At 41.4% G+C, this 23,663-nt stretch overlaps 1 protein-coding gene across 6 annotated transcripts in view; it reads left to right on the top strand.

The window, feature by feature from the left end:
* Window positions 1-22,768, top strand: part of IMPACT (impact RWD domain protein) — a 40,451-nt gene extending 17,683 nt beyond the window's left edge. For 3 of the 6 annotated variants that reach the window (XM_073331358.2, XM_073331356.2, XM_073331357.2), the window contains exons 8-11: window positions 7,973-8,046; window positions 12,147-12,237; window positions 16,090-16,224; window positions 21,980-22,768. In XM_073331358.2, coding sequence (XP_073187459.1) covers window positions 7,973-8,046; window positions 12,147-12,237; window positions 16,090-16,224; window positions 21,980-22,048 — 369 coding nt within the window. In that variant the 3' untranslated portion in view covers window positions 22,049-22,768. Of the gene's footprint in view, window positions 1-7,972; window positions 8,047-12,146; window positions 12,238-16,089; window positions 16,225-20,760; window positions 20,843-21,068; window positions 21,425-21,979 lie in introns of all 6 variants that reach the window. The other 3 variants (XR_012157236.2, XR_012157237.2, XM_073331359.2) reach the window with 3 other exon arrangements.
* The last annotated feature ends 895 nt before the right edge of the window (window positions 22,769-23,663 follow it).

Raw genomic sequence — 23,663 nt, 5'->3', positions numbered from 1 at the left:
CAGATCCATTGTATACTATTGAATTTTATTTAAATCTATTATGGAAAAGATGTGTATGTATTTAACTTTATTGCAGAGTTAAAAAATTGAAAAAGCACAGGAGGAAATATGTGCGAAGAAAAACCAACATTTTTAATGGAAATTCTTTAGAATTCATTATGAGAGGAGCACACAAAATTTGAAATAAACAGAAATTCAGGCATCTAATCTTGTATCTTAGTAACAAGTATGGAAAATTAAATCATTTAGAAATATACAACATTCCAGATACATCTGTTTGAAATAACAGATGAGATCTGCCCAAATAATGGTATAGGGATTAAAAATAAAAAATCCCCCACGCTTTTTTTCACAATCTGCTGCAAATAAAATTTATGGAGCATCCTGGAAAACTTGTACTAGACATAACTGCACTCACTATCAGTCTGTATATGTTGGATCACAGTTTAAATCTGTGCCATAACAGGTTTGCAAAGATTCATCTGAATGGAGGGAATGATACTCTGTTATGTGTAATATCACCTAAAATAGTACATTATAGATTCTAAGGGGAGAAGGGACCATTATGATCATCTAGTCTGACTTTCTGTATAACACAGGCCATAGAACTTCCCTAAAATAATTCCTAGAGCATACTATTTAGAAAAGCATCCAATTTTGATTTAAAAATTATCAGAGATGGAGTATCCACCACAATCTTTGGTAAATTGTTCCAATGGTTAATTACTCTTTCCATTAAAAAGTTATGCCTCATTTCCAGTCTGAATTTGTCTAGCTTCGACGTCCAACAATTGGATCATGTTATACCTTTCTCTGCGAGATTGAAGAGCCCATTATTAAATATTGTTCCCCGTGTGAATACGTTTGGACTGTAATCAAGTTACCCTTAACCTTCTCTTTATAAAGCTAAATAAATTGAGCTCCTGGAACCTATCGCTAGAAGGCACGCTTTCTAATTCTTCAGTCATTCTCATGGCTCTTCATGAACCCTCTCCAATTTATCAACATTTGTCTTGAATTGTGAGCATCTGAACTGGACACACTGTTCCAGCTCAGTCACACCAGTGCCAAATATAGAGGTAAAATAACCTCTCTACTTCTTGAGATTCCCCTTTTTGTGCATCCCAGTATCTCATTAGCTCTTTTGGCCAGAGCATCACATTGGGAGATTATGTCCAGCAGACTATCCACCATGACCCTCAAATCTTTTTCAGTCGCTGCTTCCCAGGATAGAATCTCCCATCCTGTAAGAATAGCCTACGTTCTTTGTTTATAGATATATACGTTTACATTTAGCCCTATTAAAATGCATATTGTTTGCTTGTGCCCTGTTTACCAAGCAATCCAGGTTGTTCTGAATCCGTGACCTATCTTCTTCGTTATTTACCACTCCCCCAGGTTTTGTGTCCTCTGCAAACTTTATCAGTAATAATTTTGTTTTCTTCCTGGTTATTAATAAAATTGTTAAGTGGTGTAGGACTAAGAACCAATCCCCTCAGGACCCCACTGGAAATGGACCCTCTTGATGACAATTCCCCATTTACAATTAGCCAGTTTTTAAGCCATTTACAGTGTGCCATGTGAATTATATATTATTCCAGTTTTTAATAAAAATGTTGTATGGTAACAAGTCAAAAGCCCCACAGAAGTATGAATATATTACATCAACACTGTTGCCTTTATTAACCAAACTTGTAGGCCAAGGCCAAGGCACAATTGGAATTGCAGCTACCAAGGGATGTGAAGGGTAACAAGAAGGGTTTCTACAGGTGTGTTAGCAACAAGAAGATGATCATGGAAAATGTGGGATTCTTACTGAATGGGGGAGGCAACGTAGTGAGAGATGATGTAGGAAAAAGCTGAAGTACTCAATGCATTTTTTGCCTCGATCTTCACAGACCAAGGGCAGCTCCCAGACTGCTGCACTGGGTAACACAGCATGGGGAGTAGGTGATCAACCCTCAGTAGTGAAAGAACAGGTTAAGGACTACTTAGAAAATGGATGTGCACAAGTCCATAGGTCCAGATCTAATGCATTCAAGGATGCTGAGGATTTGGCTGATGTGATTGCAGAGCCATTGGCCATTATCCTTGGCGATCGGGGGAGGTCCCGCACGATCGGAAAAAGTCAAATATAGTGCCCATATTTAAAAAAGGGAAAAAAGAGAACCCAGGGAACTACAGACCAGTCATTCTCACTTCAATCCCCGGTGAAATTATGGAGCAGGTCCTCAAGGAATCCATTTTGAAGCACTTGGAGGAGAGGAAGGTGATCAGGAACAGTCAGCATGGATTCACCAAGGGCAGGTCATGCATGACCAACCTGATTGCCTTCTATGATGAGATAACTGGCTCTGTGGATATGGGGAAAGCAGTGGATGTGATATATCTTGACTTTAGCAAAGCTTTTGATATGGTCTCCCACAGTATTCTTGCCAGCAAGTTAAAAAAGTATGGATTGGATGAATGGACTATAAGGTAGATAGAAAGCTGGCTAGATTGTCAGGCTCAGTGGGTAGTGATCAACGGCTCGATGTCTAGTTGGCAATCGGTATCAAGTGGAGTGTCCCAGGGTCGGTCCTTTGGCCGGTTTTGTTCAACATCTTTATTAATGATCTGGATGAACTGATTAATTGCACCCTCAGCAGGTTCGCAGATGACACTAAGCCAGGGGGGAGAGGTAGATACAATGGAGGGTAGGGACAGGGTCTAGAGTGACGGATTGGTCCAAAAGAAATCTGATGAGGTTCATCAAGGACAAGTGCAGAGTTCTGCACTTAGGAAGGAAGAATTCCATGCACTGCTACAGGCTGGGGACCAACTGGCTAAGCAGCAATTCTGCAGAAAAGGACCTGGGGATTACAGTGGATGAGAAGCTGGATATGAGTCAGCAGTGTTCCCTTGTTGCCAAGAAGGTCAGTGGCATATTGAGCTGTATTAGTAGGAGCATTGCCAGCAGATTGAGGGAAGTGATTATTCCCCTCTAATCGGCACTGGTGAGGCCACACCTGGAGTATTGCATCCAGTTTTGGTCCCCCCCACTACAGCAGGGATGTGGACAAATTGGAAAGAGTCCAGCGGAGGGCGACGGAAATGATTAGGGGGCTGGGGCACATAACTTATGAGGAGACGCTGAGGGAACTGGGGTTATTTAGTCTGCAGAAGAGAAGAGTGAGGGGGGATTTGATAGCAGCCTTCAATTACCTGAAGGGGGGTTCAAAGAGGATAGAGCTAGGCTGTTCTCATTGGTGGCAGATGACAGAACAAGAAACAGTGGTCTCAAGTTGCAGTGGGGGAGGTCTAGGCTGGATATTAGGAAACACTATTTCACTAGGAGGGTGGTGAAGCACTGGAATGGGTTACCTAGGGAGGTGGTGGAATCTCCATCCTTAGAGGTTTTTAAGGCCCGGCTTGACAAAGCCTTGGCTGGGATGATTTAGTTGGTGTTGGCCCTGCTTTGAGCAGGGAATTGGACTAGATGACCTCCTGAGGTCTCTTCCAACCCTAATATTCTATGATTCTTACTCTGCTGATCATATATTTCTTGTGTCCCTTGGCTTCTCTTATCAGTGTTCTACAATTCCTAACTTCTGATTACTGGGTCAGACCAAAGGTCCATCCAGCCCAGTATCCTGTCTACTGACAATAGCCAGTGCCAGGTGCCCCAGAGAGAGTGAACCTAACAGATAATGATCAAGTGATCTCTCTCTTGCCATCCATCTCCACCCTCTGACAAACAGAGGCTAGGGACACCTTTCCTTATCCATCCTGGCTAATAGACATTAATGGACTTAACCTCCATGAATTTATCCAGTTCTCTTTTAAACCCTGTTTTAGTCCTAGCCTTTGCAACCTCCTCAGGCAAGGAGTTCCACAGGTTGACTCTGCGCTGAGTGAAGAAGAACTTCCTTTTATTCGTTTTAAATCTGCTGCCCATTAATTTCATTTGGTGGCCCCTGGTTCTAATATTATGGGAACAAGTAAATAACTTTTCCTTATTCACTTTGTCCACACTACTCATGATTTTATATACCTCTATCATATCCCCCCTTAGTCTCCTCTTTTCCAAGATGAAAAGTCCTAGCCTCTTTAAACTCTCCTCATATGGGACCCGTTCCAAACCCCTGATCATTTTAGTTGCCCTTTTGTGAACCTTTTCTAATGCCAGTATATCTTTTTGAGATGAGGGGACCACATCTGTACGCAGTATTCAAGATGTGGGTGTACCATGGGTTTATATAAGGGCAATAAGATATTGTCCGTCTTATTTTCTATCCCATTTTTAATGATTCCTAACATCCCGTTTGCTTTTTTGACTGCCGCTGCACACTGCGTGGACATCTTCAGAGAACTATCCATGATAACTTCAAGATCTTTTTCCTGATTAGTCATAGCTAAATTAGCCCCATTATATTGTATGTATAGTTGGGATTATTTTTTCCGATGTGCATTACTTTACATTTATCCAGATTAAATTTCATTTGCCATTTTGTTGCCCAGTCACTTAGTTTTGTGAGATCTTTTTGAAGTTCTTCACAGTCTGCTTTGGTCTTAACTATGTTGAGCAGTTTAGTATCATCTGCAAACTTTGCCACCTCATTGTTTACTCTTCTCCAGATCATTTATGAATAAGTTGAATAGCACTGGTCCTAGGACTGACCCTTGGGGAACACCACTAGTTACCCCTCTCCATTCTTTAAATTTACCATTTATTCCTACCCTTTGTTCCCTGTCTTTTAACCAGTTCTCAGTCCATGAAAGGATTTTCCCTCTTATCCCATGACAACTTATTTTTCGTAAGAGCCTTTGGTGAGGGACCTTGTCAAAGGCATTCTGGAAATCTAAGTACGCTATGTCCATTGGCTCCCCCTTGTCCACATGTTTGTTGACCACTTCAAAGAACTCTAATAGATTAGTAAGATATGATTTCCCTTTACAGAAACCATGTTGACTTTTTCTCAACAATTTATGTTCTATGTGTCTGACAATTTTATTCTTTTTACTATTGTTTCAACTAATTTGCCCAGTACTGACGTTAGACTTACCGGTCTGTAATTGCTGGGATCACCTCTAGAGCCCTATTTAAATATTGGCATTATATTAGCTGTCTTCCAGTCATTGGGTACAGAAGCTGATTTAAAGGACAGGTTACAAACCATAGTTAATAGTTCCACAATTTCACATTTGAGTTCTTTCAGAACTCACCTTTCTCTTCACCTTTCTTCCATTTGTTATATAGTATTTTTTTTTGTTTTTTACAGCTGCCATCACTTCCCCTCTAACCAAGGCTGTTTTTTTAACCAGAACAGCCTTCTTTGATTGTGGGATTCTGGTTTTTTGGGAGATCTAATAAGGTACAGGTAGATATATTACTATTCTGGGCTTTATTCTGCTTGCACATTGTAAATGTGATGAAGTCATGATCATTTATACCTAAGCTACCATTAATTTTTAGTTCTGCGATCAGTTCCTGTTTATTTGTTAGGGCAAGGTCTAATATAGAATTCCCCTGTGTTGGTTGAAACACTTCTTGGGTTAGGAAAGTCTCATCTATAATGTTTAGAAATTCCAAGGATATTTTAGTATTGGCAGCATAAGACCTCCAACATACGTCATTCACATCGAAGTCCCTCATGATCATGCTGCTTTTTTCTCCTACACGTTGTAGATAGCCACATAAGGAGTCAGTCATTCTGTCTCTAGTATGATTTGGTGATCTGTAGCAGACACTAAATAGTACCCTATCTTGTGCTTTATCTGTTAGGACATTGATCCAAATGCATTCAAGATCATTTTCCTCTGAGTGATCAGTGACTTGGAAACAGGTAATGCTATTTTTTGACAGAGTGCCACTCTCCCTCCTCTTTTGCTCACTCGGTCCTTCTTAAATAGCTTATAACCGTTGATCTTAGCATTCCAGTTGTGCAGATCATCCCACCTGGTTTCAGTAATATCAATGGGATTGAATTTTTGCTTATAAATTAGCAATTCCAATTCCTCTGATTTATTATTCGGGCTCCTAGCATTGGAGTCTGAGCAATTAAAAATAATTTCTTCTCTTCATGTCCTTTGGTTCTTTGATTAATTTTGTTTTCAACATCTTGAATTTGTGATAACTGAGTGCTCCTATTTCCCCTCTTTTTTACCCTCACCTTGTTATCATTTACTCTTTAGCAAGTTCTCTAAAACTCTGCCAGGTGCCTGATGCACTTTTTAAGAGTCACGTTCTCTGCTTCTCGTAGCTTACGGTTTTAAATATACAAAAAAATGCAACAAGTAGGATAGTAGGGAGGGGAAATAGAGAGAGGACATGGGTTACCAAAACAAAATAATGTGATTGCTTAGATTTATGTGTGTGTCTTGAGGTTCTTTAGAATGAACCTTTATTACATGCTTTTGGGAACCTGACTGATAATAAATAATGCACTATTTTAGGTAAGCAGTCTCAAAACTAATGATTGTGTGCATTATATAATTTAATTGCATCCATTCAGACAAAGCTCTGAAAGTGTGTAAAGTGAAATAAATAGTACTTCAATATATATATTTTAAAAAGGAACAAAATTGTTGCAGGAAAATAGGTTTTTGAAGCAGCGTTTTCTTCTGAGATGTTGTAAATGGTTTGTTGAGGTCTATTATTAGATGTATTTTTGCAGCGCATTTACTGATTTCACTGTGGGAAAAAAATGGGAATAGCACCATACTGCAAAGATTAATATTGAGATGTATATTGATTACTCCAGAGAGACATTTTTTCTTTTGAATTAAAAACAATTTGCTTGCCAGGCATGCTTTCTTAAGCTCTCACAACTTTAATAATATTTTGCTTAAAGTAGTATTAATTATGCATTGTTTACTAAAACAGTGTCTTTAGCAAAGCTCTTTTCTTTGCTAGACCCAGTTGATAAGGGCAGAACAATTGCAAGTTTGTTTATTTAGACACAGAAGAGGAACTAATATTGATTTACTAAATGATGTTTTTAAAAGTGCTATTTGTTTAAAAACAGAGATAGCAACTTGTTAAGAGATTATTTTTCTGCATAGTAAAATAAGAACATAACAAAGTCATCAATACTATATATTTAAATAGCTCTATTCTTTCCAGCCTATCGGTTTCTTACAGTGTCAACAGTATGCTGAATTGGAACAATAGTCAATAAGAGATGGCTTGGTTCTGCTATTCACATACTGTGTATATGTGTTAAATGAGAGAAATCGGCTTCCTCCACATTTACAAAAGCAATTTTAAAATGCTTTCGACTCATAGAGTGAAGCTCTATGAATAAATGAAGCTCTACTGAATGAACTGGTCATCACCTTTTAAGAAAAGATTAGTACTGTTCCTCTCGTTGTCCCCAGAATACATCATAGAATTCTAGTAATCTGCTGAGTTTGCAAAATGTATGCTTGTGAAACTTGTGTAATGTGCAGCTCTAGAGACCATCCCATATGTTCTGTGGGTGTTTCACGTGAACAACAGATGCATTGCATATTGATATAGGAGAGATATATCAGAAAATTCATGTTTCCTTCCAGAAGTAAACACCTTTGATGTTACAATAATTTCTATATCTTCTTTGTATCGTGCTCTGTATAATCACCACTGCTTACATTAGGTAGTTACACCTGCATGTCAAGGGAGTGTGCTGTAGACTGTATAGTGTTTAAATTCTAGAATGATGAGGGCTCTAGCAATGCTTATAGGCCCTGATTTTGCAAGTTACATAAACATCTGAATAGTTCCATCTTGTGCTTAAAGTTAAGTACCTTGCTGAATCAGGGCAATCGAGAGGATATAGGGATAGCAGTGTCTGTTCTTCTATGTTGGATACGTTACCTGTTTTTTTAAAACACCAATTTCTTTTGATACATTAAAACAATTCAAGATTAATGTTAGATAATTGTTTATTTTAACATCTGAATACAGATCCTTTACAAATGATGCCTACAAACCCTGTTGTTGTTTTTCAAGGTGAAAATGGTTCTTGCCAAATTGCATGAGAATAAGAAAATAGCGAGTGCTACCCACAACATATATGCATACAGGTGAGTGAAGAGTAGAGGATTTTCAGCCTCAGTAACTTTGACCCTAACTATACATTAAGAGTATTAAGTCTGGTTATGAGTACACATACTCATAGCAACCATGAAGATCACAGATATAAAATAAAAATCAGAAACTGTGCTATAGGGTCGCATAATCTTCTTACGCTGCATTTGTATTCAAACAATGCCTAAGAGTGATCTGCAACTACAAGTCAAAAGTGTACATATTGATTGCATATGGTCTGAAAATTATTGATCATTCTGAATCTACTCATACCCCTTTGAAATGCTATTGGATGAAAACAGTCCTTCCAGCAGAGTCCACTAATTCATAATGAAAATAGAAAGAAAAATAGATAGTAAACATTTTGGGACAGGAACCTCTTTTTTGTTTTATGTATCTGTATGAGACCCCCATCCCTGACTGAAGTCCCAGGGCACTATTGCAATACAAATAATAAATAAGTATGGTACTGGGGATTGGAATGGGAAGAGAAATAAATATATGCACACTCTCTCACACCACATACATGTGCACAAAGCATGGTGAAGATGGACATAGAGGACAGTATATTTAAAAGCTACCCAGGAAATGTCTAAAATCAGTTTGTGTGTGGATGGTACTCGTACAACAATGTTTTATCTCATCCAGGTTTCCATGGTCAAAATCCGTTAGAGACCCCCTGCTTTGAAGATAATGTACAATTACTGTATTGTACATATAAATATAAAGTAAAACATCCCATAAACTGTTTTCCTGGCCTACATTTAAATGTCCTCATTTCCATTTACTTTATTTTGATAATAAAATATTCTGGGCTGAATAGTGGCATGCAGGGTTTTGGCTTTGGAAGGTTATTTAATTATTTCCAGTTTTCCAAAAAGACACTTCAGTGGATTTATGTGTGTTTGTGTGTGTGAAAGAGAAACACATACAAACAAACATACATTTTATGTATACTACTTGCACAAAAATCATATTGAAAGAACCATTTTTAAGGTTGCAAAGTCAGGCACTGAAAAGTTAGGAAATACCAGAATTAAGGTTGCCTGTGTTCATAGCAGGGTCTGAATAGTGTGCAGTAAATAAGGCCTAGTGTCACACACTGAACAGTGAGGATGAAACAAAATATTGTACAGCTAGTCATTGAGTACTGTCCATCCTGTGCACTGAATAAAACAGGGGTCCTGTGGGAATGATAGTATGTGAACTATATCATAATTCATATGCACCAGAGGGATGAATTAAGGTTGCACATTAAATTCCTGCTCATCCCTGGGCTGGAGCATGCCTAATGTGAATGGATCATGCCTGGAGCATGCCTAGTGTGAATCTTCAGAGGTTTGTGCTGTGAAGATCTAAGGCTGAACGTGTGCAAATTGTGATTTTTAAAAGGCTTATATCTTGGCCAGGTTTGGGCATATTTTAATAAGGATGACAAAAAGTGTGTCCTTGATGTAAAAGTCAGTCTTCTGCCAAATTTCAAGTCCATTCTCCAAAACATGAGGACACTAGAGCTTCTCAAAAAAAAAAAAAAAGTTGCTAGAATTTTTGAATATAGCCTCATTCTTGGAAGCGGATGAAGCATTTTGGATGAAATTTTCCCAAAAAATCAGCTAGAGGCAGACACCTGCCATGGAAAACTTCCACCCAAATGGTAAAAGTTTGGCAAAGTTATAAATAACTGAAAATGAGGTCTTATAAATGGGAAGTTGTGGGCAACCTTAATAATAGGTAGGGCTGCTGGTAGCGCTCCTTATCCTAAACTAATTTCACATCGGCTTCATATATGACTTGATCTCAGTCCAGATCCATATCACAAAAACCACCATCACTATAACTGATACTAACGGTTATCCCTTGTTGGCAGTCTTAGCAGAGAAGCCAATGATCTGAAACAGCATGCATGGAAACTGACCTAGACAGTTTCTTTTAGTGGTGGTACTAGCAAAGAGCAAAATGGTAGCAAGAGGAGGCTTGAATACCATGCATGCTATATCTGTCTGTGAACAAAAAGAAAAGGAGTACTTGTGGCACCTTAGAGACTAACAAATTTATTTGAGCATAAGCTTTTGTGAGCTATAGCTCACTTCATCGGAAGCTTATGCTCAAATAAATTTGTTAGTCTCTAAGGTGCCACAAGTACTCCTTTTCTTTTTGCGAATACAGACTAACACCGCTGCTACTCTGAAACCTGTCTGTGAACAGAAGATGTTAGTTTTTACTATTGCCAGTATGACACCTCTCTCCATCACTAGCAACATACACTTTAAACAAAACCAAAAATATCTTATTTTTGCTTCATATTCTTCACCTGATTACACAATTCTCTTTTCATGATTACATTGCTTCTATAATAACTGAGTGTGATGTTACAAACAAAGGTCATTAAATCAGTTTGGGTAACAAGTGACATGATGCCAATTGTGTGGATAATTGTTTGGAACTAGACTGAGGACACAGTCCTTTCAATATAAATCACCTGTTCCAGGGTGTTCAGCTCCGAAAGTGCCTGATGTGTAAGTCTCTCATGCATGACTAAGGCTATGTCATGGAAGTCACGGAATCCATGACTTTCAGAGACCTCTGTGACATTTCTGCCCTGAGGCTGGAGTTGTCAGCAGGCAGCTCCGCAGCTCTCAGCCGTCGCTGGTGGCTGGCCCCCCAGCAGATCCTAGCCGCTGGGCAGCAGGGGGACCCCCGGAGCTACCAGCCCCTGCAGGCTGTGGGGGTCCCCCCCAGAGCTCCCAGCCCCTGTGGGTGGTGGGGGTCTCCCAGAGCTTCCAGCCGCCAAGGGTGGCACAGGGAACCTGAAGCTCCCACTTGCTGCAGGCAGTGGGGCTTCCCACAGCTGCCCAGCTGTGGTGGGCAATGAGTGGACCCCATAGCAGCCCAGCTACGGCAGGCGGTGGGAGGCCCCCACAGCTGCTCAGTCGCTTTGTTCGTATTATTTGATTTAGTGTTTAAAGTCTGTTGAGCTGCATGTGGAGAATGTGGCCACAGATTTTATTAGTTTGTTTTATTTTGGTCACATTAAAAAACTTGTAAATAAATTCAGAACTCTGGTGAGGGTTTTCTTTGCTTAGCTTGGGACTTCAGATGAGTTTCTGTCCATGTGTAAGTCCTAGTCCTATCAGACAGAACATTCATCAAATGCTAATAACTCACTACTGACCTGGGAACTGTACAGCATAAGCTCATAAAATTCACACCCTCCCTCAATGTGGAGAGAGATATGCAACAGTTTTCTGCCCCAAGTTATAATTTCCACACACTGGCTTTAGACAAAACAAAAACAAATTTATTAACTACAAAAGGATAGATTTTAAGTGATTATAAGTGATAGCAAACATATCAAAGCAAATTATCTTAGTAAATAAACAAAACTGCAAACTGAGCTTAACACACTAGATAGGTAGGATATGAATTAGCAAATTCTCACCCTGAGTGATAAACAGGCTGGTAGATTCTTAAGGCACAAGCTGCCTTGGCTTTCCTAGGTTTTCATACACAGGCTAAAAATCCCTCGAGCCTGGGACCATCGCTTTCCATAGTTCAGTCCTTGCCCCTCATGTGTTTCCAGGTGTGTTGTAGGGAGAGTGAGGTACCATCATGATGTCATTGTCCCCCTTTTATATCTTCTTCCTACTTGCTTGAAAGATCTTTTGCTGTGATCTGGGTCAAATAGTTCCCACTGTGTAGTGCTATCTCTGAAAGGGTTTCTATTGTACACAGTTCCTGGGGTAATCCTTGTGCTTGTGTGCATTTCCTCAACAAGCCATTAACATTGTTTGGCCTTTTTACTGTTGAACCTGAAAGGCTGTTTGTGGGTATTTTCAACCTCACAACATGTTTTAATAACACATACATAGCCAAACTTCATAACTTCACATACGATGATAGCACGTACAATCCAATGAGATATTACTGTCTAGCACATCAAGACTTTTAGAATGATACCTCACAAGGCATAATTTATACAAAACATATCTTAATTACGACAGTGGTGAATGTTGGGGTGTGCCAGGGTGTCACACTGTAAAAATATTAAGTGATTGATATTTTTGGGTTAGGTTCTAATACTGTTGCTTGTTTTCAGAATATACTGTGAGGACAAACAGACGTACTTACAGGATTGTGAAGATGATGGGGAGACAGCAGCAGGTGGACGCCTCCTCCATCTTATGCAGGTTAAAGGAAACAAACTTTGTCTTTAGATAGTTTTAAATGTGTTTTAGAATCATAGATCGTAAATAAGGCTTACAGCTTTATGCACTTAAGATGATTCTAATTTTTGCTCTGCAAATAGCCCTATAGATTTAGTATTCTATATATTACGTGGCTTTAAAAAAAGTAGTTCTATTAGGTAATGATAGGTACACACCAACTCCCAGGTTCTCAGAGTGTTTCCTGCAGTGTCCAGCCCCTTATTCACTGAATACTCATTGAATTACCAGGCTTGCTGTTCCCAAAGGAACAGCACACACCAGCTTGTAAGATTCTACTTAGGACCATCACTTTGCTTACCACCACATCAATTAGATATTTGAGAGAGTTATTCTGTATGGATCAGGAAAGCATAGTTCCCAGGGGAAAGAAAAGTGTATGAGCGCTTGAGTAGTAGCAGTTCATAAGTTCATTTGTAGCTCTTCAGTGAGATCTCTTGACTTCCTGCTTAAACACACTTATGACTGATAATTGTAAATCTGCTCTTTCTGTTTTCATTTTCATTTGGGGGTTTGCAGTTTTTGCAGGTTAGTATATCATTTGCAGTCACAGCAGTCTCTATTCTACTGAAACTTGATGAGGCAAGAAGTTAAACCATAAATTCTACCTGTCTTTTCTTTTTTTAACTCTTCCATTTTCTTATATCTGCTCTATAGGATACAAAATTACAAGGTAGACTAAATTAACCTCTGCCGCTAATAGAAATGAACAAAGTATTATACTTCATGCCTGGGGAAGAGGATTAGATTCTATGCAGTAACTATACTATGGCTCATCCTTCCCCATTCTCATGAAGAATGCATAAAAACAGTTTTGAGGAAAGTGTAGTGTTTGGGGAACTTTTGTATTGCACCATTTTTTTAAAAAACAACCACCCCAGCTCTTGCCCCAACTTGGGCATATTTCTTTATCACTGAGGTTCTAGTGATATGATCTGTGAAGATATGGTCTCCTCTTCTGTAGGACTCTTATCTTGTCTAAGATAAACTAAAACCACTTCAATCAAGATAGTACTTTCCGGTTAGAAGAAACAATATTTAAGACTTATTTTTTAGATTTAAAATGATAGAGAGCTCAACAATTTCCTAATGCCATTTGGCATCCTGCTTACTATGAACAATTGATATCCAGAGTTGCTTTGCTAGAGTTAATTCACTGAGCTCACAATTGTTGTAGAAGTATATTGTGAAACATGAACTGTATTGAAATTGTCTCAACACTTCTTTTCTAGATAGTCCCTTTATTCTTTCTTATGCTGTAATTTTTATTGAATTCTTGTTTCCACATACAAAGGCAGAACAATTTGACAATATTTTTACAGTTACATAAATAAGGTTTCTCTATACAAATTGCCATATAAAACATATCTGTCTGGGCTAGGTAGTGATAGTTGAGCTGTTGCAGGTGAATTTGTGTTGGATCTCGTGTATCCATATGTGTTCCATTGGACAACTTCCAATTTTATGCCTGAGTTGCAATACTGTAACTACTGAAGTTCATGGAGTTACACGAGGGATGAATTGGGTTTATTATATTTATCATTATGGGCAGTTTGGTCCAGGCTCCCTGACTGACGCTTTCTATCTCAGCTGGTAATTGGCTCTTCTGTACACGTTTCCTCTGATCCCGATCGTTCCGTAGGTCATCTTCAAGCTGAAAGTGGATCAGGTCAAGTTCATCCTCATTGCCCCAGCATGGCTGAGCAGTGTTTGGTTGTATGACCTTCCCGATTCAGCCTCCCATATCCCTTCCTCTCCATCCTGATCTCCTCACGCATAATCATGGTCACAGCTTGCACCCCTTAGTCAGCTTCTTTCCATCTCACTGCGTGGCTGCTTCATGGTTGAATAAGGAGGAAGAGCATTGTTCAGTGGCTTTCAACAGGTTCTATTCAACAGTGGAAAGTCCCTCTACCAGAATTGCCTATTTGGTGAAATAGAAATGGTTTTCTGTGTGGTTGTCGGCCAGCAGAGTTCAACTGATGCTGGCTTCTAACCAGTACTTGCTGCATCATTGGTTGTGGGGCCTTGTGCTTAGCTCATTGAGGGTGCATCTGGTGGCAATTTCAGCATTTCATCCCCCCATTCCTGGAAGATCAGTCTTTTCCAGTGCCATGGTAGTAAGAGTCTTAAAAGGGCTTCTTCATCTCCATTCTCCAGTCTGAGAGCTGGTTCCTCTGTAGGACCGTCACACAGTACTGGCAGCCTTAGTGGGACCTCTGTGAGCTTCTGGCATCTTGTTCCTTTCCACTTTTGTGCCAGAAAACTGTTTACTGGTTGTGATAAAATCTGCAAGTAGAGTCTGCAGGTTGCAGGCTCTGATTACAATACCACCTTATACACAGTTCTCCAAGGACAAATTGACTTTACAGCCGCACCCAAAATTTTTACTGAAAATGGTCTCTTGGCTTTCATTTGAACCAGGCAGTATATTTACCTGTGTTCTTTCCTAAGCAGCATCCATCTCTTAGAGGAGCAGCATCTCCATACATTAGATGTCAGGGGATGTCTAGCCTTCTATCTTGACAGGACTAAAGCATTTCGTGCTTTGCCTCACCTGTTTGTGTTGTATGGGGATTGTATGAAGGATCGAGCAGTCTCTTCACAAACGATCTTCAGATGGATAACATCCTGTATCAAGTCTTCATATGAAATAGCTTCAACTACACCCCTTGAGTGGATGTGAGCTAATTCTACGAGAGCGCAAGCAATGTCACTAGCGTTCCTTGATGACGTTTCGATATTGGACATTTGCAGGGCTGCGACATAGTCATCCATAAATACATTTATGAACCATTATGCCATTACTGCAACTTCCAGAGCTGATGTAAACTTTGGAAGGGCAATCCTGGAATCCTTGTTTAGATAGACTCCGCCTCCTCTGGGTACTGCCTGTGAGTCATCTAAGTGGAGTACATGGCTGCATCTACTGGAAGAAGAAACGGTTACTTACTGACACTGTGGTTCTTCAAGATGTGATGCAGACATGTATTCCACAACCCATCCTCCATCCCTTCTTCATCGGAGTTTAATATCTGGGCTTTCGGAGCTAAGGAACTGAGGGGGGTCGAGGCGGCACAGCCTCATAAAGCCAGGGGAGGGGCTATGAGCCGGAGGCACAAGCACTGCCTCCTACAAGTACTGCTAGGCAAAATTCTCTGGCTCCAGTGCACTTATAAAAAGAGAATTGGAGGGTGGGGGGAGTAAAGCGGAAAGATACATTTAACTTAACTGAAAAACACAGGGACTAGAAAAGGGTATTTTTGAGGGACAAAAGAGGCAAATGGCCAATATTTGCCTTACCTTTCTGTTTGAGTGGAGAGATGAGGGTCAAGTCCTCCTCACCAGAATTATTTTTTCAGGGTGGGAAGAGAACCTAGTTCAGATGCGAAGTTCTCCTTACCTTTCATGTCTTCTCCGTGTGCTACTGTTGCTGCCCTGCAAGTGGCAGCAGCCCAGGCCTGGAGCATTTCTGAGAAGCTCCACGTGCATGTTCTGAAGCTGCAGCTTACAAAAGTCTTCAGAGAACCAGCCCAAGACAATTACCTACCCTAACCCCCACAGTGTTTCAGGATAAAGTTAAAAATGCAGATAGAAGCTCTGTTCATGGGGCAGGGATTCAGGCCTCAATACAAATAGTACTAAAAATGCACAATATTTAAAAATAATAAATGTGAATCAACAAGTATCCCTTTAATAATATCCCTTGCAAGTTCCTTTGGGAAAGAAAAAGCTTTCATTATACAAAAGAAACTATTGACTTATGTGTTTATCTATTTAAAATAAAGTTCTGGGTTTGTTTGTTTTTTAAAACAGATTTTGAATGTCCGTAATGTTTTGGTTGTGGTATCCCGCTGGTATGGAGGTATCCGGCTAGGACCAGATCGCTTTAAACACATCAACAATTGTGCCAGAAATATACTAGTGGAATACAGTTACACAAGTTCAGCTGTAAGTTATTACTGGAAGATTGACAATGTCAATATCTGAACATATAGGGCCATGTACTCAATTTGTATAAATTGTCATCGCTCAACTGAAGTCAATGGAGCTATGACAGTTTACACCAGCTGAGGATCTGCCTCATGGTAACCTTTGAGTGCTTAAGCTAAACCTAAGAGCTCAGTTAAAAAGATTCCTTCACTACTTTTCTCCTTATTAAGATTCCATAGACTCCCCTTTGTTTTTTTACTTCTTTGGAATTTTTCCTTGTGTTGTGTAATTTTGGTTTTGTTGCCTGTTAAACATAAAAGTAAAAAAAGAAAAAAGGTTAATTTGACTGCCTTACATGGGTAAAGACTATGGCGTTAGAGATCCCAAGTTAGAATACGTGCCTGATAACCAAATTCATGATAGGCAGCGTCATGGTCTCACCATCTCAAATGACCCTGAGATTGAGTGAGGCCAAGTTCTAGTCCCATTGAAATCAATGGGAGCTTTGACGTTAACTTCAAAGAAGTCAGGATTTGGTCTGATACTTGTATCTTTTTTTTTTTTCTTTTTTCTTAAACACCTCATTTGTTCTGATACACTGTATGAATCTCAGGTTATTTAACTACAGTGAGCTGTTTTTCAGAAATGATACAGTTCACTCTACACTGATTGTACAATTCAACATTTTGGATGCTTTATCAAAGAGAAAGCCGCTCTCAGAAGAAATTTATATGTACAGAAAAACATGTAAACAATTCATAAACAATAAAACACCAGACTTTCCCCATTTAAAAACTAGATTAGAAGAGTGGAAATCAAGAACAAAGAAAAGACTAAGGGTACAATTTTTGAAAAGCACCTAAGTGGATTGACTTTGAGTGGGACTTAGCCTCCTACATCACTTAGTTGCCTTTGAAAATGTTTACTTTACCACACTATACAGTGCTGATATAAACATTTTACAGCTTGATAACAAACCACCTGGTGGTGTTGCTCAAGTCCAGGGTGAAACTATATTCCCTCTCCTATGTCTTCCCTTAACTGCCCACACTCCTGTTTAGCACAGAATCCCAGCAATCAAATGTACATGGTTTTAAGTAGTCTTCCAGAGTAATATTCAATTTGGGCATTACTCCTAACAGGCCCACGAGAGAGAGTAAGGTGGGCTCATGGTTAAAGTATCTAATTTGTAGAGCCCTGCGCGGATACACAAAAGTGTATCCGCATCCAATCCGCACGTTGCGGATATCTGCAGATATCCACGGATAAGCAGGGCTTTACAGTGGGGGCTGGGCTGAGGCTCTGAGGCATCTCCACCACTGCAGGCTGGTTGGGCAGAGCCGTGTGGGCAGCTGTGGGGAGCTCGTGCGGAGCTGCGGACCCTGTACCTGCCCTCAGCCAGGCAGGAAGCCTGGGGGGCTAGGACATGGCTGTGGGCTGCTCTCAGCCCCTCAACCCCGCACTGTGGGCAGGTGGAGGGTCGGTCGCAACTCCCCACGGCTCCCTGGCTGGGCTCCACTCTGGGGTAGCCGGGAGAATGGGGGAGACCTGTGAAGCTGCCCAGGGGCTGCTCGGGCCCCCCGCCCAGGGGAGGCTCTTTCCGTTGCCAGGCAACAGCTTTGAGCCACCCCTCTCCCCGGCTGGAGTTGAGTCAGGAAGAGCTGCGCTGGCAGCTGTGGGGAGCTGCGGCAGACCCTCCACCTGCCCTGTGCAGGGAGCCTGAGCAGCCTCTGACCCGTGTCCCAGCCCCCCAACCCAGGGCAGGTGGAGGGTCTGCTGCGGCTCTCCTAAGCTGCCAGCGTGGCTCTCCCCGACCTGGCTTCGGCTGGGGGATGGCTTGGAGCCATAGCCCTGACATGATAAGAGCCAGGCAGGCCGCTGTGCGGAGCCACCGTGGACCCTCCTCCTGGCCTGGACGTGGGGCCTGAGCAGCCCCTGCCCCCGTGTCCCTGCCCCCCATGATCCCCACCCAGGGCAGGTGGAGGATCTGTTCTGCAGTACCTCACAGCTGCCTGTCCATCTCTTACTGTCAGAGCCCTGCACGGATACAAAACTTGTATCCGCATCTGCACTGCTATCCGCAAAAATCGTCCATGTATATAAAGCAGATACCTGTGGATTTGCAGGGCTCTACTAATTTGAAGTCTAGTGATCTGTGTTCTGGTCCTAGCTCTGTTGCAGACTCCCTGTGTGACCACAGGAAAGTCTCTTAAACTTTTCTGGGTTTTGTTTCCTGATCTGTAAAGTACAGATAATAATTCTTTCTTATGTAATATATTGTGTAAGCCAGAGGTGGGCAAACTGTGGCCCGTGGGACCCTCCTGCCCAGCCCTTGAGCTCCCAGCCGGGGAGGCTCGCCCCCGGCCTCTCCCCTGCTTTCCCTCCTCCCCAGCAGCCTCAGCTACCTGTGCCGCCAGCGCTCTGGGCGGCAGGGCTGCGAACTCCTTCCGGGCAGCGCAGCTGCGAGAGCCGCTGGCCTGCCCCGGTGCTCTAGACTGTGAGGTGGCGGGGCTGGCTTTGGCCAGGCAGTGCGGCTGCCAGTCCTGGTGCTCTGAGCAGCATAGTAAGGGGGCAGAGAGCGGGGGGAGGGTAGATAAGGGGGTGGTTGAATAAGCATGGGAGTCCCGGGGGGCCTGTCAGGGGTTGGGGGTGTGGATAGGGGTTGGGGCAGTCAGGGAATGGGGAGCAGGAGGCTTGGATAGGGGGTAGGGTCCGGGGGGGGGGAGGTTAGGGGGAAGGGGTTCTGGGAGAGGGTGGTCAGGGGACAAGGAGCAGGGGAGGCTGGATGGGTCGGGAGTTCTGAGGGGGTGGTTGGGGTGTGGGAAGTGGGAGGGTGCAGATAGGGGGCAGGGGCCAGGCTGTTTGGGGAGACACAGCCTTCCCTACCCAGCCCTCCATACAGTTCTGGAACCCCAATGTGGCCCTCAGGCCAAAAAGTTTGCCCACCCCTGGTGTTAGCAATAGTATTTGCTCATACAGGATGAAATAATATTTGCAAAGTACTGAAATAGAAGTTATGTATAAACAGAGGCGCTGACTTTCTAATGTGCCGGGGGGGGTGTTGTGTGCTCCACTCCACCCCTTCCCCCAATATTCCCCTCCCACCTCACCTCCACCCTTTCCCTCAAGCCCCCATTCCACCCTGCCCCTTCCTACCCTGCCCCTGCTCCATCCCATCCTGCCTTTTCCTGCCCTGTTCAGCCCCCTCCCCTGAGCACATACCGCCCTCCCTCCCTCCCAGCGCCTCCTGCATGCCACAGAACAGCTGATCGTGGTGGGTGTGAGGCACAGGGAGGAGTTGATTGGCGGAGCCGCCAGCAGGCAGGAGGCACTGAGCCGGAGGGGGGAATCTGGCTGCATCCACCATTTTTGAGCAACCATGGAGTCAGCGCCTATGGGTATAAGTACTAAGTATCAAAATTATATTTTCCTCTAATTTTCCCAAACAGTTCAAATTTTAAAACTTCAAGTTCCCTACCTCCTGCACCTTACCATCCATGCCAGCTTCTCCTGCCTCTTAATGTTTCTGTTCCCTTCCTGCTCTTCACTCTAGAAGATATAAATCATGTTTGTAGATATGCATGTATGTGTATAATATGTAATTGCCAACTCTAAAAGGATCCAGGCACCTGGAACCAATAGTTTAAGGGATACTTCAAAAATCACACTTTTGCATGAAAAAGTTCTCCTACTTCTGATACAAAGTGCATCTAAGATGGTTATAACTGAAAGAGAGAAGAATTTTCTTTCCCCCTTTTCTGTTTGTTTACTTTGTGCATTTCACAGCACTTTGTGTATATTGAGTTTCACTGTTTCCTTATATAGTCAGTCCATTTCCTCTCTTTTGTGTGGGTTGTGGATTGTTCATACAGCAGCAGGGGAAAGAAAAATATTCTTTCAAAATAGGAAAATGTGGTTGTAAAACAAAATTGTCCTCAGGGAGTCAGGATTTACTTTTGGTGTGTTTTTTTTTTTAATGACTTTATTTCAGATTGATTCAGTTCCTTTTAAGGTTTGTGTAATTTGATCTCCTTTGTAGAGGTTAACATCATTCAGTGAAATGTTTATCAAATGAATGCTAAAGATACTAGTGCTGTAGATAGCAATTGTGTCTGTGGTTCTTGGAAAAGTGTTCTTTTTTGCTAATTGTCTTCAGCATAGCAATCAGGATGCAAACATGCTCTTTAATGTGTTCCAGTAATGGACTTTTCTGTTTCATTTTAAATGCTAGTTTCCAGTAAAGGATCAAAGGCATTTTGTAAATTATACATGAAATGTGAGAATTGCATGCTAGTAGGAAGGAAACAGGTTTTTACAGCAGGTTCAGATGTGTTTGATACTTACACCAGACATGAGAAACTGGAGGCCCTGCATTGTCGTCAGCTCGTAAACACTGTGTGTTGATTTGAACATGGAAACAGTGAGACACAGACACCATAATGTGATTAAATATGGAGGCTGTATTTTTATTAACAAGTCATACCATACTAGGATAAGCCACCCCACACCCCAATGTATTATAAACCTCAATGTGAGAGTGAAGGTCATCCTTAGGTCTGCCAGGCACCCCAGACTGGAAGCTAGAGTCCTGACCCACTTCTTTCCTCCATGCTGGAGGTAGGAGACACGAGATGAGGTAAGTCACAAGCTCCATGAGACATATAGGCATACTCCATTGCTATTCCATGAAAGTGCTTGGGACAATGCCCAGGCAGCCTGCTGGGTTTAGGGCCTTTAATTGTACCCTTCCTAATCCACCAGATCATACCAAAGTTATAACAATTGTAATTAAATTTCTCAAACCTCTTGGATGCCATGTGGAAGGTGAAAAAACTCACACACCAACTTGCTAATTTCACCAGGTAAGGAAACTGCAGAACTGGCTGTCAAGTTAGCCCCTGGCATCAGAGGAGATCCAGCATTAGTAGCTTAAAAGTGGGGCTGAAACAGAGAGCCTGCAAGGCTTCCCCACCTGAGAAGCAAACCTTATCACTGCCTTTTCCTCACTGCACCAGATGGGAGCCAATCATCCAGCCCTGCACCCCCTCCTCTGTCCACCTACCCAGTGGCAGCAGGAGTGAGCCTCATCCCATACCCACCAGAGGTGAAGGGGGAGTGTGGGAAGCAAGGGGGCATGTGGAACAATGCATTAGCTGCTTCTGGTTGAGATATGTCTCCACTGCTCCTGCCTCCACCAAAACCCCAGCTGGCTATTGGGGTGAGCACTTTCATTCATTTTTTGGTCCTAAAGTGCAAGATAGTGAGTGAAGCACACATGTTGGTCCACTCCCGCTTAACATGGTGTTACTTCAGTGAAGTCACACCAATGTGAAGTTATTATGTTTATCTTATCTATTCATTCAGCTCTCTTCCTTATTATATGAGTGCTTATTGGGGCAGTGCCCAGAGCCCCCAGTTAGGTTCAGAGGTCCATTCTGTTAGGTGATGTAGAGAGGAAGACAAGATCCTTGCCCTGAAGAGCTTAACTGTTGTAAGCGAGGTCAGAGTCAGGGCGATAATTCCTTTTGTAACTATGAATAAAGGTTTTAGAGTTGCTCAAGACAAAAATTTACTAAATAAGAAAGTTAGGTTGTTAAATATACAAGTCTGAATGATCACAGTCTCTGAACTATGAATATTTTAAACTGATTACACTATTAAGTGTAGTGAGTCACCTCAAAAGAATGTTAGCAGTGCACAGAAAAACAAAGTGGTCTTTACTAGAAGGCAAGAGATTACTGAAATCATATTTGTGTGATTTTTTTTTTTCCAGGAAGAATCATCTAAGCAATTGGGAAAGAACAAAAGAGTAAGAAAGGACAAGAAGAGAACTGAACATTAATTCATTTAAAAATAACATTAAAAAGTTCAGTTTCCACATATTTATATAAAATTAAATATGAATCTTTTTTCTGCAGAAAAGATCCTCATATGTTTTATTCCACAGAAAAAACAACAAGGGCTTAGAAACATTTTCTTTCTGTTCAATGATGGCCTCAGCCTTCTGGAATGGAGAGCTTAAATAAAGGAGTTTTCCCTACTCTCATACTTTTAAACTGAGTCCTGTGCATACCCAGAACCATTTTTTTTTGTCAACTACAGTTGATTCAAGCACAACATGGATTAACTGGCCTCCATACCATCAGGTCACTAGTCAAGTGCCTGTCTTGGCCTGGGACTCAGTCAGCAGAGTTCTTCAACATTGGGATGAAGACACAAAAACTTTGGAATATTGTCTTTTAAAGCTTTCTGTACCAAAGAAAAAAAGCAGATAGCCTATTGCTAAATTGACTTGGAGAGGCTCTCTTGTGTGTCTAGTCCTTGAGCATACAATTTGGAGTCTGCTTGATGAAGTCTCAAGAGCTATCACGAAGAAAAAAAAAGAAAAAGGTGGCAATCCACAGAATATAAAACTCACTTTGTCAATCCATTGAGAATTTTGTTGCATGCGTGTCAGGCTGAAATTTGTGTAGGTGAGGTGCCCTAAAATTGAAAGAGCCAATGTTTTTGAAATCATGTATTTCACCTAATAATGAATATTAAATATCAAGTATCTGTACAAGTGGTTCTGTTTTGTTAATTGTGTAGAATCTTTCATGCCAATAATTTTCCCCTCTCATAGAGCTTCCAGATTTCTCTCTACTGTTCTACAAATTTAGGTCTTGATCCTGCAAAGGGAGTCAATTGGATTCCTCTTATGCATTAAGGACCTGCCATGTGGATCCTGAGGCTTTTCCCCCTGTATCTCTCACTTGAAGGGATGTACTCAATTAGCTGAGGGTCTTTTTCATCTCTAACTTTTATGATCTTTAATTGCTAGGGTTGATCATTTCTATTTGAGTTCTAACAATAAAGCCACTTTCATAGGCTTGGCCCACATTAGAAAATTTTAGTGGTATAGCACTATCAGTGGGAGGTATGTATTTTTTAATTACATTTATATATCAGCAAAAGCCTTAGTGTAGATGTAGTTGTACCAGCAAAAAAGTGCTTTGACAGTATCGTTTATTTTGTTCACCAAACTGGTATAAAATTTGAATCTGCCCTTGAGTTGCTGGTACAGTTATACCCACAAACATTTTCTACTATAGAACTGGGCTGATTAAACTAGTTACACCAGAGTGTCACACAGCAATGGAGAAATCTCATAACAAGTTTAGTCATACCAAAGTTATGTATAAGTTATTTAATGGCCTGACTTCCAAAAGAACAGAACACCCACAGATCCCTTTGCAGCTGTTTAGTTATCTTACAGATGGATTCATTTAAAGCCAAAGTACTGTCCTTTACTTCTAGTAAACTGTTGACAAATATTCCCAATATTCCAGTGTTTTTCTCAGAGGTAGAAATTGCTATTATGTAAAAATAGGTGGGGCTTCAGATATTTTAGACACTACTGATTCCAGTCCCATGATGATATGAATGTTTCATTCGTTCCTTCCAGAATGCACACTTTA

Source organism: Lepidochelys kempii, chromosome 2, assembly GCF_965140285.1.
Source record: "Lepidochelys kempii isolate rLepKem1 chromosome 2, rLepKem1.hap1, whole genome shotgun sequence".
Lineage (NCBI taxonomy): Eukaryota > Metazoa > Chordata > Testudines > Cheloniidae > Lepidochelys > Lepidochelys kempii.
Note: the sequence above shows the minus strand (reverse complement) of the source record. Positions and strands in the feature narration are given on the sequence as shown.